This window comes from Syngnathus scovelli, chromosome 16, assembly GCF_024217435.2.
Source record: "Syngnathus scovelli strain Florida chromosome 16, RoL_Ssco_1.2, whole genome shotgun sequence".
Classification (NCBI taxonomy): domain Eukaryota; kingdom Metazoa; phylum Chordata; class Actinopteri; order Syngnathiformes; family Syngnathidae; genus Syngnathus; species Syngnathus scovelli.
The window spans coordinates 1,939,758-1,952,055 of record NC_090862.1 but is presented as its reverse complement, the minus strand read 5'-3'; the positions used below and the strand labels follow the sequence as shown (position 1 = coordinate 1,952,055).

The 12,298-nt window shown below is 41.2% G+C and overlaps 1 protein-coding gene across 1 annotated transcript; it reads right to left on the bottom strand.

The window, feature by feature from the left end:
- Positions 1-78: 78 nt before the first annotated feature.
- On the bottom strand, positions 79-10,235 carry LOC125983051 (retinoic acid receptor alpha-B). The gene is made up of 9 exons (XM_049743919.2): positions 9,193-10,235; positions 4,021-4,175; positions 3,474-3,615; positions 2,998-3,158; positions 2,731-2,907; positions 2,456-2,660; positions 2,294-2,361; positions 1,974-2,064; positions 79-1,833 (listed from the first exon to the last, which is right to left on the bottom strand). Exons 1-9 carry the CDS (start codon positions 9,389-9,391, stop codon positions 1,592-1,594), a joined length of 1,440 nt encoding a protein of 479 aa, XP_049599876.1. The 5' UTR covers positions 9,392-10,235; the 3' UTR covers positions 79-1,591.
- Positions 10,236-12,298: the final 2,063 nt, after the last annotated feature.

Here is a 12,298-nt window from a genome sequence, read left to right as displayed (position 1 = left end):
ATGTTACCAAAATATGAGGAAACAAATTCCGAATATTGTTCGACCACCAAAGGTCATGTACACAAACGCATTTAAGGATTTGAGGAGAAAATCATTGTCTTTTATTGACTCCATGTGTCATTTGAGTTTAACTACAGTACATATTAAAGGGAACCTATTATGCTGCTTAGGCTGTAGAATCATACTATTATTCATGGCCATATTGAATATGATAAAGTTGCAAATGAGGTCAAAGTAAAAAACCCAGACATCACGGGGCTCTTAAAAAATTCCAATTTCATGTCAGGTGAATTTAATCATCCAACTCTTTCTACGCTCATTTACTCTGAGCCGACCGAGCTAGCTCGCCCATTAAGACAGCGATTGTGCACCTTGGCAGACTTCCATAAAGAGAGGCGAGAGCACTTTTGGGGGTGGTGCTTGTCTGGAGGGGGCTTAAATAGACAGAAGCTAATAAGAGAGGAAAGCCAGTATGATTAGATAGGACATTTCCAAAAAGGGAATTATGCATTACTATCTCAAGCTGTAAACACAAATAATAGGTCCCCTTTAATAAGGAAAACACAGGAATTGTAAAAAGATTTGTACCCGGCAGTAGCGATGCATAAGAAGTGAGCCAGTGGCAGTGTGAACTGATACAGAGTGGTACACGGTGGTACAAGTACAGACATATTCAGATATGCTCGACATGCACTCGTGATATCACAGTCGATTAAAGTGCCCACTTACAGGTTGACCATTTTTAAATACTTGCTGCATTTGGAAAAACAACCCCTAGATGTTTTTTCTGCGACCGACTTATATTTGCTTTCAGCTGCAATATTCATTTTAGTGAGGCTGCAAAATTGATTCACGCATGATTTTTTTTTTTTTTTTCCCTGATGTGTGTTAAGAGTTGAGGGAGATGGGGGAAGGTGAAATACTGATGGAGATGGAAGAACTCTTGACAGTGTCAACCGCTTTGGGGGAGATAAAATATATAATGTATGTACACGAGTAAATTACGAAAATATGTTTTGTCAGTCTGTCACAGCATCTTTTACATACAAATACACTGATTTTGCATAAACACGCATGGCTTTTCACGAGAGAAAAATGCATAAGTGGGTTATCATCTATATATAGACTAACCCCGTAATCCTTCATCAAATCTGTTCATATCTGGCAATGTCCTATTACTGACGTTTTAGACAGGTGCAGCTAAATAGCGCTACTCTTTATGTCCAAAACAACAAAACTTAATCTAGACGAGCTTTACAAAACGATTTTGCTTCAAAGTGAAATGATATTTTACATTAAATGCATCAAACCATCATGTCTTCACGTGACAATACAGTAGTTCTAACGGCATAATTTAGGCAGGCAAAAAAAAAAAAAGTGTCACGTATCCCGTCCGCGGCCTATAATTCAGCGCAGTTGAATTGTCGCTGTGCGTCACCACCGAAGTTTTTTGGAGTTCGCACGTTCAGACTCCATTGATGAAATGTACAGTTTATCCACATCACTCTTGCTGAGTGGCCGGTGCTCTAGCAGTGCCACATACTGCCAAAAGGTGGTGCTGTGCAATGTAGAGGTAATTAGGAGTGAAAGTTCATGGGGAGGAGGTGGAGGTGGAGGGGGGGTTGGCTGGAGAACTCTGGCTGGGAGAAGGAATTGACATCGGGGACGGAGTGGTAGAATTTTGGCGCTGTGCTTCCTCGCCTCCTTTCTCTCTTCCTTTCCCTCTTCCGGCACCTTGGCCCTCGAGTCCCTCAGAGTTCTCCAACATTTCCTGGATGAGTGGAGGCATGGAGCCGGGGATCTCCATTTTCAGTGTGATCACTCGTTCTGCTCCTAGGTGGCAAAAAGTGTGGAGAAAATGTCGGAAAATGAACAAAGTGAAGTAGTAGGAGCTGTAGTGTAGACTGAAAAAAATGGGTTTGACATGAAAATATGTTTTACAAAAGTGTTTTGCTCGCTAGCATGGAACTTACCCTTCACACTGATGCTTCTGAGATCAGTGATTTTCATCAGGATCTTGGGGAACATACAAGGCTTGTCAGGCCTCCTCCTCCGGACATAAAGCTACACAAAAAGGGGTACAAGCAAATTATATCAAATTTGCATTTTTGTTATTTCCCTAACAGGCAAATTTTTGTATTCCTTCAATTTGAAACCATCATAGTAGTAGTCAATTGAAATGGGATGAGTTCAGTAGGAAAATAAATAGACATAACTAAAGGAGCATAGAAGGTCCCATTTAACATTGCTGGATAAGAACATGTGCATGTATATCAAAAATGAGATGTCAGACCTTCAGAGCTTCCAGCATTGGCTCCTGAAGAACGTCCACTTTGCCCGACTCCTCCAGATCCTGACGGTCTGTGAGACAAACACATAAAGACCAAGCTCTAGATAAATGATCTTTACTTTACATGGGTCTTCCTAAGTCTCCAACATTTTACAGGTGCAGTACCTCCACAAAGCAGGCAGATGGCACTGAGTAGTCCAGTTTCGGCATCGTCCATTTCCAGTGGAAGCAGCTGATTGGCGAAGGAGAACACCAGGTCTGTGAGCGGCCCAAAGCCAGCGTTGTGCATCTGTGTACGGTTGAGAGTCAGGCCATCTGAGAAGGTCATGGTATCCTGGTCTGGGGTGTAGCGTGTGCAGATCCTCAGAATCTGCGATAACAAGAGACAAAGTCATATCACAGTTTGAATTTTTCTGTAGCTCAAAATGTGAGAAACAAACCAGTATGTCAAGGCAGGCAGCCTTGAGAAGCGTGATCTGATCAGCAATCGTTAAAGTTGTGAAGCCGGGAAGCTGCTTCGCAAACTCCACTGTCTTTATAATACATTTGGTGGAGAGTTCACTAAACTTGTCCCAAAGGTTGACATCCAGAGGGACACGATGGTCAGCGCTGTTACTCTGAAAAGGAGACACACACACACAAAAAAAATATATTTATATAACATATAAAAAAAGAGACATATTCGAGCTAAAATTTATGAACAGTACCGTAGTGTACTTTCCCAGCTGACCAAGAGAGGGAAAAGTGTCTTGGTGCGCACGGCGAACTCCTTCAATCATCTGCTCCGTTTCTGCTGACAAGACGTAGACCTCAACTTCCACCTGCCTCCGCTCTTCCTTCTTCTTCTTCGTGCGGTCATTTCGGACCACTGAAGTCACAAAAATGGAAAACAAAACATGGCTGAAGCTTTATATTAGATCAAAACACAAGGAGGACTACGAGTTGTTTCACATATCTCAATATCTATATCCAATACAGGTAAAATAGAGAATGAATACGTTTCATAAAAACGGCCACTAGATGGCGACAAACGTCCACACTAAAATGCCTTTGAGTCAACAAACCTAATTAAGTGTAAAACATATATTTGGCACGATTGAGAGAAAACTCAAAATGTAATATTTGACAGACAATCTTGTAAGCGTGTAAATAACTCAGAGCAAGACATTTAAAACAAACTCACACTCCTTGGACATTCCAACATCGAGGCATTTTTGTAGTCGACAGGACTGACACCGGTTGCGCGTAACTTTGTTTATGACGCAAACTTTGTCTCGGTGACAAGTGTAGGCCATGTTTTTTTGGATGCTCCTTCGAAAGAACCCCTAGAACAGATAGGAGAGAAAATTGCAATTCCTTTCGATAAGTAGCGTGACCTTTAGCCACTGCTTTATACACGAGCAGAAAACTTTGACCTAAAACTCTGTGTGTGTTTTTGTGTGTTGAGCGCTCATAACTTTGTGGATGATAAGGTGGACCACGTGTGACCAAGAAGAAACTCACAATGGTTAAAGTAAATACTAATTGCATGTAAAGATTGTGTGTGTGTGTTTATTGGATTAGATCAAGCTAAGAGGATTAGTGATCCTTTGGGAGGTGTAAAGGTCATGGCCTCCACCCTGACACATTATGAAAACACCCTGTCGACTCAACCTCTGTGTAGGAGTCTTCCCGCAGACGTTGTTGTTGTTATTCCCCAAAATCGCCGTCTACGTTGTGATTGTGTGTACCTTGCAGCCCTCGCAGGCGCTGACTCCATAGTGGTATCCTGAAGATTTATCCTGGCAGACAAAGCACGGCTTGTAGATGCGCGGTGGAGGTGGTGGAGATGGCGGGCTTGTGACCAGCAAATCTTCTCCAGAACTCGTGCTTTCTGTTTCTATTGCTGCAAGACGTGAACAAAAACATTTGTGTTACGCCAATTCAATTATAGCTTTCTGCAGGCAGATGATTCACCTTTTGCTTGTTAACTTCGTTAAAATCTAACCGGGTTACAATTTCAACGCATTTATTCTGCAATAAGAGAGTTTTGCTACGTTGACATTATGTTCCCAGGAGCCATGGCAGCCTTGTTTCAGGCCACCAAGAAATTGTTACGAGTAGATGAAAAAAAATGAAAATTTTGGAGGCCAAGTGACTATATTTGGTTAAGAAGAAATCCATGTGCCATATAAAACCAAGTTAACATTGATTAGCGCGGCTATTTTCTTAATAAAATGAAAAAAGATCATTTTTAATGGAAGAAAATAACACGTGATGAAAGAGGATCAACAGCAAAACGTCTTCACAGTAAACGTACGAACAGTATATAAACAAAAGAGACAGTTAGTTTAGTAAATGTAAACACAGTTGATGCACTGCAGTGACACCAAAATGCTTACCTTGCTAGCTTACATGCTAACTTGGCTAGGTAGACGGTGCAAAGTAACATTCTTCTAGTGCCTATATATAAAGTGCCTAATCTATTTTTATGACCATCCCTAGCAGCGGCAAATATATCGAAAGAAATCCAAATCATGGCTCATTCTGTCATATGATCAATGGCGCTAGTGAACAGGTCTGGGCTGCATTAAAGGTATTTGGCACGGACGGAAGATAAAGATATCCCGTCCTGTCGCCTTCCCAATGTTGAATCATTGATCTGCTCCCTCGTATCCACATTTCAAGTGCCCCTCAATCATGTCACTGATGGGACCCCAATGAGAGACGACTGTAAATCTTTGATATCGCACCTCATAAAATGTTGGCCCCAATTCAGATATCATTTATTATGTGAGCTCGGGGGGGGGGGGGGGGGGGGGGGGGAGTGTGTAACTTTGTCATAGAGCTGAGAAAAGCAGAAAGTTGATTTGATAGAAAAGGATGCAGAAAACAATGGCCGGAGAAAATGTGATATCTCATTTCAACTACAAGCCCTAATTGATTTCCATCCTAATCTTAAATATAGGTTGTAACTTTTCCTTCACGACAATTTGTCTCCACCTTGTCCGTCCTTTTGCTTTTGTTCAGAGACATGGCAATGATAGAGTGTGACACATTCTAAGGTCACGACCTTCCAGATTAAAAACACAATCCCTTTGCTTCTCCCCCTCTTTCCCTCTGCTTCCACTAACCTCTAACCTAACACACTTACACATACACACACACATGTCCCTTCCCCCTACCTCGGTAACCATACCAGACATTCCACTATAGCGATTGAGTTTTTCCTCCCTTGATGTATTTCCGTATGCTCTCTTCGAACTAAAGTGCACAAGGGAGGGAAATGGGGCTTTCCCGTATCCTCAGTCCACATCCTAATATTCCACCGTCTGCCCATTTGACATTTCACACATTCATATTTGAGCTGGCACGGTATTCGAGAGTTTCCAAAGGATTGGCGGTTTTTCTAAAGCCGGTGCCGCCGTTGCGCAGTCAGGCTGTCAAAACTACAAAGATGCAAAGGTGCAGCGTAAGTGCCAAAACCAGCTCTGTAAACAAGGGGAGTGTTATTCAGCAGCACTCTTTTTTCTTAGAAGCTTCCTTCTCGTGACAAATGAGCTGTTTACTGGTTGTAAAAATTTCACCTAAAAATAGCGCCACTTCTTTTAAGTGCTTTAGAACCTGTAAAGTGACAATCGGATATTAACAAATGTGCGAGTGATATCGACCGATATATATTATTTTTTTCTTTAAATCTTGTGGTCGTTTGGTGAAACGAAAAGCCCGCAGGCCAACGTTATCTCTGGAAAATACTTGACCAGCAAAACAATACTGCTGTTGTTAAAGTGTTTGTATTGCTTAAGATAGTCCATTTGATAACACTTCTCCAACATTTATTAAACTGCTAGTCCAACAACGGGAGAAACATTAACTTGATTTTAAAGCCAAGCCTGCAGACTCAGCTTGGGACAAGCAGTGATTATTGATTCTTGATCTGGTGTCATCGGCAAATACTAACATAGTATTTATATATAGTATAAATAGTGTCAGTGTTTTCGTTCAGGTTAGATCTTGAACTATCGTAAAGCCTAAAAATAAATAATTTTTAAAAATATTTTTACTTTATTCTATTAAGACCAGCCTTAAGCAAAATATGGTTCCAGAAATCTTTTAAACAGTACAAATTTGTAAAACTGTGTTTAGTGGTGTGTGTAACCTGAACTTCCGAGAAGTCTCCGAGAAGAGGTGTCCAAAAAAGGTCGTCCAGCATTAAACAAAGGCAAATGATGCGGGCAAGGATATGAGTCAGATAAACATGTCTTGCTTACAGGAACATAAAAAAAAATGGTGACATGATAAAACAATGATGATCTGGCACTGAAGCAAAGTTAACGGATCAGCTACGGTCAAGTAGTGTGTGGTGTGCTCGAGAGGGCCAGCGCTTGTGTGCAGGTAAAGAGGGATGATCAGGCGATTAATGAGAAGGTTAAGCTTATGTACTTGTAGGTCGGCGAGAGAGAGAGAGAGACGGAAATTAGATTTAAAGGTAAGGTCAAGTGGGTCAAACAAGCCACACAGTCAATGAATGAACGATAATGAGCTTCATTGTCAGTCCAGACCACGTAACTGAAGTAAATACACAACGTTTGGTGCTCTCAGGAATCAAGTAAATAAATGGCCCGTCATATTGAGGTGTGGCGGATCAGTGTCCCACCCCCCCCCCCCCCCCCCCCCCCCCCCCCCCCCCCCCCCCCCCCCACTGCTTATCAGGACTTTTTTCTCCTTACTATGCCGTTATGAGGAAAAGGTGAAAGGTCAGCCTTCCCGTCATACAGCCTTACACAATAACCACGCTTGCACAATAGCAAAGTAGCTGTATCATCATGTTATTTTTCTGTATAAAAATGATAAAATCAAACGCAAGACTATCAAACATTTTTTTTTTTTACTTCTTGACCGTACGTAAACACTATTCTACTGAAATGACCAAAACAAAAGTCAAACGGAGGAGTCAGAGGAGTGAAGGTTAAATCGGTCCAGCCACAAATTCACCGACTTTCGTTAACAGAAGATAAAAACTGCTCGTGTGTAAGAGGCCATGACGGGACTATAAAGTTTAACACCACTGAAACCAATTCTTGTCCAAAAACGTTCTGGTTGCTAAATATGACAAATGTAAATCCAGGTCAGGTATAATGCAGACTGTGTTACTTGAGCTAGACTTTATAATTAAAACAAAAAGTAATGTGCTCACTTCTTTCAAGATGGGATTAATAAGCAATTCATTTTACACAGCTCATCCCCAACCTGATATTTTTGTAAAAATTGTTTATGTCTGGGGCCTTTGGGTTAACGTGGACATTACACACAGTCATAAGAAAATAGCACAACCGTGAACTCCTGGGGAAAAAAAACTGCAGTGTGGACTAACGTGCTTTCATCCATATCCCATAAAAAAAATTTAAAAAAAAGATTCCACATAAAACAGCGAGTTTTAGCCGAGGACTCTGGCTTTTATCTTTAATCTGAATCCACGTGCACCTCCACAATACTATAAATATGTCTATTTGATATAAACACGGACATGCAACTATTCGACTCCTCCCTTTTCGCACACTCGGGTCAAAGTTAGTCAGTGTACTCTCACATTCCCAGGCAAACTGTGAGTGTGAGAGGATCCATGTAGTGTGTGTGTATCGGTGTGTACTTGCGCCCCCTTTGTGCGCGAGTGTGCCTCAAGCAGACGCAGGGAGACGAAGGGTCATTCAGTGCGGAGAAGTGATGACCGGCCAGCTGACACGGGAAAGAAAGAGGCAGATAGAAGGTGGATAAAAAGAGGGAGAGATGTAGGTCACTTCCCAATTGTCAGTGACTCATTGCTCTGGATCACACCCAAACACACACACATACACACAAAAACACACACACAAAGCCAAGTACCGTCCCACGGCTACTGCTTGCAAATCACTGGAGCCGTCGTCCAATGTGAATGTGTGTCTGTGTCCATTCGGCCTTTGACCTTTGAACCGGTTTGATGCTCATCATTCCAGTCACACACAAAGACACACAGACACACACTCTGGAGGCAACCCCCCATTGACTACCCCCAATGTGCCTACTTTGGTCCTACATCAACTAAAATACAAAACATTTGGAAGATCTCATGCACAACTTTTGGAGGCTACCATGATTTTACAGCACAAGCAGGAAATGCAATCTTTTCAAAAAGGGAAGTGCTAACAAAACGGCGTTCCAATTGTTTTTAAGGTTCCATTTTTTCCCCCCTCTATGCTATATTCAGTAGTGACAATTTTGAAATCTGAAAACTGCACACTTATGATTTGTTCTGAACAATACCTAAATCTGTATATGAAGGATATTGGAAAACAACACAAGTAAAATAACGCTATCTGAAGGATATTTAAAACTCAAAATAGGTGTGTGCAATAGTCAATGTGTAACTACTGCTCCATTGCTGGAAAATCACTCAAACTAGAGCTCAGGCGGGTTGCTTGATGTGGTGGTGTTAACTGAGTGCAGGCAGCTGTTGATCTACTGAAGGTCGCCACTTCAGTGAGACAACCCGTCTACAAAGGGAAATCATTTTCATTGCAAAATTAAGTCACTTTTAAGACTTTGAGGAGAATCATAAAGATAAAACAGCCTTAAGCAAGTGAAGAGATAAGACGCCATTAGATAACTACAATTCATTGACTGAGCAATGTAGCAATTTGCTCATGTCATTTGGATACTTCACATTTAAGAAAATCGTGAAATTGGCTAAATTTCCTTTCGTCAAGCACTTTTCAAGGAGGCAAACCATTTTCGAGGACGTTGAATATCAAATAGTGCTTATTTCTGTCGAGTAAACACAAGTTTGGATAAGGACACTATAATCAACCTTGCCTTTTCTAAACTGTCTCAAATATCAGTTAATGACTATAAAGTGACATTTTTAACAGTGTTTCAATGAGACTCACAGTGGCAAGATCCGCTCCAGTGTCTGGAGGTCACCAGGGAGCCTCCGAACGGCCTCTGAAGTCCTCCAACGCCGGATAGGAGTCCTTTCTCAGGTTCGAACCCCGGTGCTCTGTGGTAGTAGTCCATCCCCAAGAAAGAGCCGCTGCTGGGGCTGCGGGGGCTCGGGCTCAAACCCACAACATCCACACTTTCGTACATCCCCGTGAATATATTTGAGCAGAAAAAACAAAATGAAAGAGTACGTACGGGGGGGCTTAAAGAGAGGCGAGGGAAGGACACAAGAGTTCACATCTTCATAGTGGACTGATGGGTGAAAAATAGGGGGAAGGGACAGGGTGAGATGACCGGCCCTTTTGACATTTCAACCCTCGACGAAAGCCCCCAAAATATCACGGCACCTTTTGTTTCTTTTTTTTACATTCACTGCTCTAAAAGTGCCAGGAAATTAAATGACGTGTGGGTATTCTAATCCATAAAAGCAGGGGGAAAACCACGACCGGTGTCCGGGATAGCGTTACATTAAAATGTCGACACACGTGGTATGTATTGACTTTTTAGAGTACCTGGTTCCGATTAAAAAAAAGAACAAGAAAAAGAAGGAAAAACACATACGTCGATTGTTCTCATTTGGATCGCTAGCTTGCTTGTCATTCAGCTTGAAATTCTGCCGAGCCAGCGGCTTGGGCTTCAATCCATGGCCGCCCGCGGGAGCTCAAAGTGACTCACGGACCGCTCCAAAGTAAAGAGGTCCACTCCAGTCGGTGGCATGCGCCGCTCGTCTCGCTCCAGTTCAACGAGTCCACGCAGCGGCCAAGACATCAAATCCCCGCGCGCTGTGGGCCGTAGCACTTTAAAACTGCCGCTACGCATCAAATGGGGAGACTCGATCCCGCGGTGCAATGGCGGGCAGCCTGGCGAGCTAAACACAAGTCTGTGCGGCGCAGCGCGGCTCTTCTTGTTGATGGTTCTTGTGTTGTGTTTCGGCAGTGTCCTGTGGTAACCTCCGGCCTGTACCCATTGGCCTCTGCCTCTCTCTCTCTCTCTCTCTCTCTCTCTCTCTCTCTCTCTCTCTCTCTCTCTCTCTCTCTCTCTCTCTCTCTCTCTCTCTCTCTGTCGCGCGATACCAATGTCGATACCATCGATATCAGGTTAGTATATTGCTGTTCGATCCAACAGTAGCATTGGATCGATACCAAATTTTCAGATATCAAATCGTCGTGTTTTTTTCCACGTTTTAATGGATTAGAATACCCACAACTCGTTTATTTTTAACCAAATGTTCAAATGAAATTTGAAAATATATTATCATTATTATGCAAGATGAAATTTGGAAAATATTTCATTCTGGTGAATGTACAATGAATTTCACTTTTTGAATAGAATTTTGAAAACAAATTTGTTTTCCTTCAATATTTCAATATTATAAAGAGAAACAAAAACAGACAAAAGTGTATAAATTCAGAACCGTATACCGTATCCATTGATCTGATGATCAGGCATACAACTGTAAAACTGTAAATGCTACAGGCAAACATGGACATCCTTTATGTCTTATGTCTAGCGCACAAAAAACACACACATGAAGGCTCAAATCTTTTTCACATGAAAAAAAAATCAATGCTCTTGCCTCAAGGCCTCCCTTTATTGATTAGCTGCTGGTTAAAATATGAACATTGAAAGGGGAAACACATCACATTCATCTCTGCCTGTTAATCGATGCGGACATTAAATCTATGGAAACCGCTGGGGAAAGTGTGTGGTGAAAATGAGCAAAGAGGATGGAAACACTTTGCATAAAGATGAAGGAGTGGATGGGGGCAATTGTTTCTATCTATCTATCTATCTATCTATCTATCTATCTATCTATCTATCTATCTATCTATCTATCTATCTATCTATCTATCTATCTATCTATCTATCTATCTATCTATCTATCTATCTATCTATCTATCTATCTATCTGTAATTGTACTGTAATTTCAAAATGACACATTTCCCATAATAGAATGGTAAAAAATAAATCTATGTCCACACTAACTATGTTTTGGGGAGAAAAAAAAAACCCTCTTTCCGCATATTAATTCCACACAGGCTATCTCAGGAAGAACCTGGAAACTCCACACATGAAGACCAGAGCCAAGAATTTTAATCTACAACCTCATAATTCACCTCAAACATTATTTAAAGCGATAAGCAAGTACCTGCCTTTGCCAAATTTTTTATACATTTATTTGTGGGTGTCTCATAAAGTGTCATGGAGCACACAGGCCATGGTCACAAAATGTTTTTTATATTACATTCTTTTGACCTTTTCTGATTTTTTTTTTTTTTCAAATGTAATTTGGTCCTGTGCCATGGACAATGTAAAAAAGTTTGACTTGTATAAGTCTTGGGGCACAATCAAACTATTAAATTAGGCTTGGAGGATCTATATTTTCTTGTTCTTTTGACCTAATACACTTACAAAGGACACAGAAACAGGAGAGTTCAGCTGGAATAAGGCAGGAACACAATATAATAACATTAAACTAAGGCTTGAGGGAATGTGAGAGAAGAAGAGAACAAAAATGGGTTCCTGCTGATGGAGACGTTGATAGTAACTGTCTCTCCTCCATTATTTATCAGACATCTGTGCCGTAAGTAGGTTAAACTTTTCAAAGACAGCGTCGAGAAGAGGCAGCGGGGACAAGGACGAGAAAAATGGCAATATTCCAGTTAATGCGAAGATGTAAAAATAGCAATGGTCAACAGAAACAGAAGGCTGACAAAAGGCAAACATTATGACAGTGTGCCTAAGGTAAAAAAAGAAAAAAAAAAAGAAAAGTACAGCGTTCATGCACGTTGACATTAATGTATCGAATCCACGGTTGACTTCACACAAATCCAACCATTTTTTATTTTTAATAATAATTAGTATTGCGTAACAGTTCATTTCAAGTATTTGCGATACATTTGCAACATGGCATTTCCCAACATTTCTTAATCTACTTTTCAGATTTAATTGTGTAATGTTTTTCACAACTACACACGCACAGTGTTTATTGTGCAGAATGGGAACCAGCATTGGTTACTTCTGTTTTCAACCCATTTCTCATTTTTCAGTAAT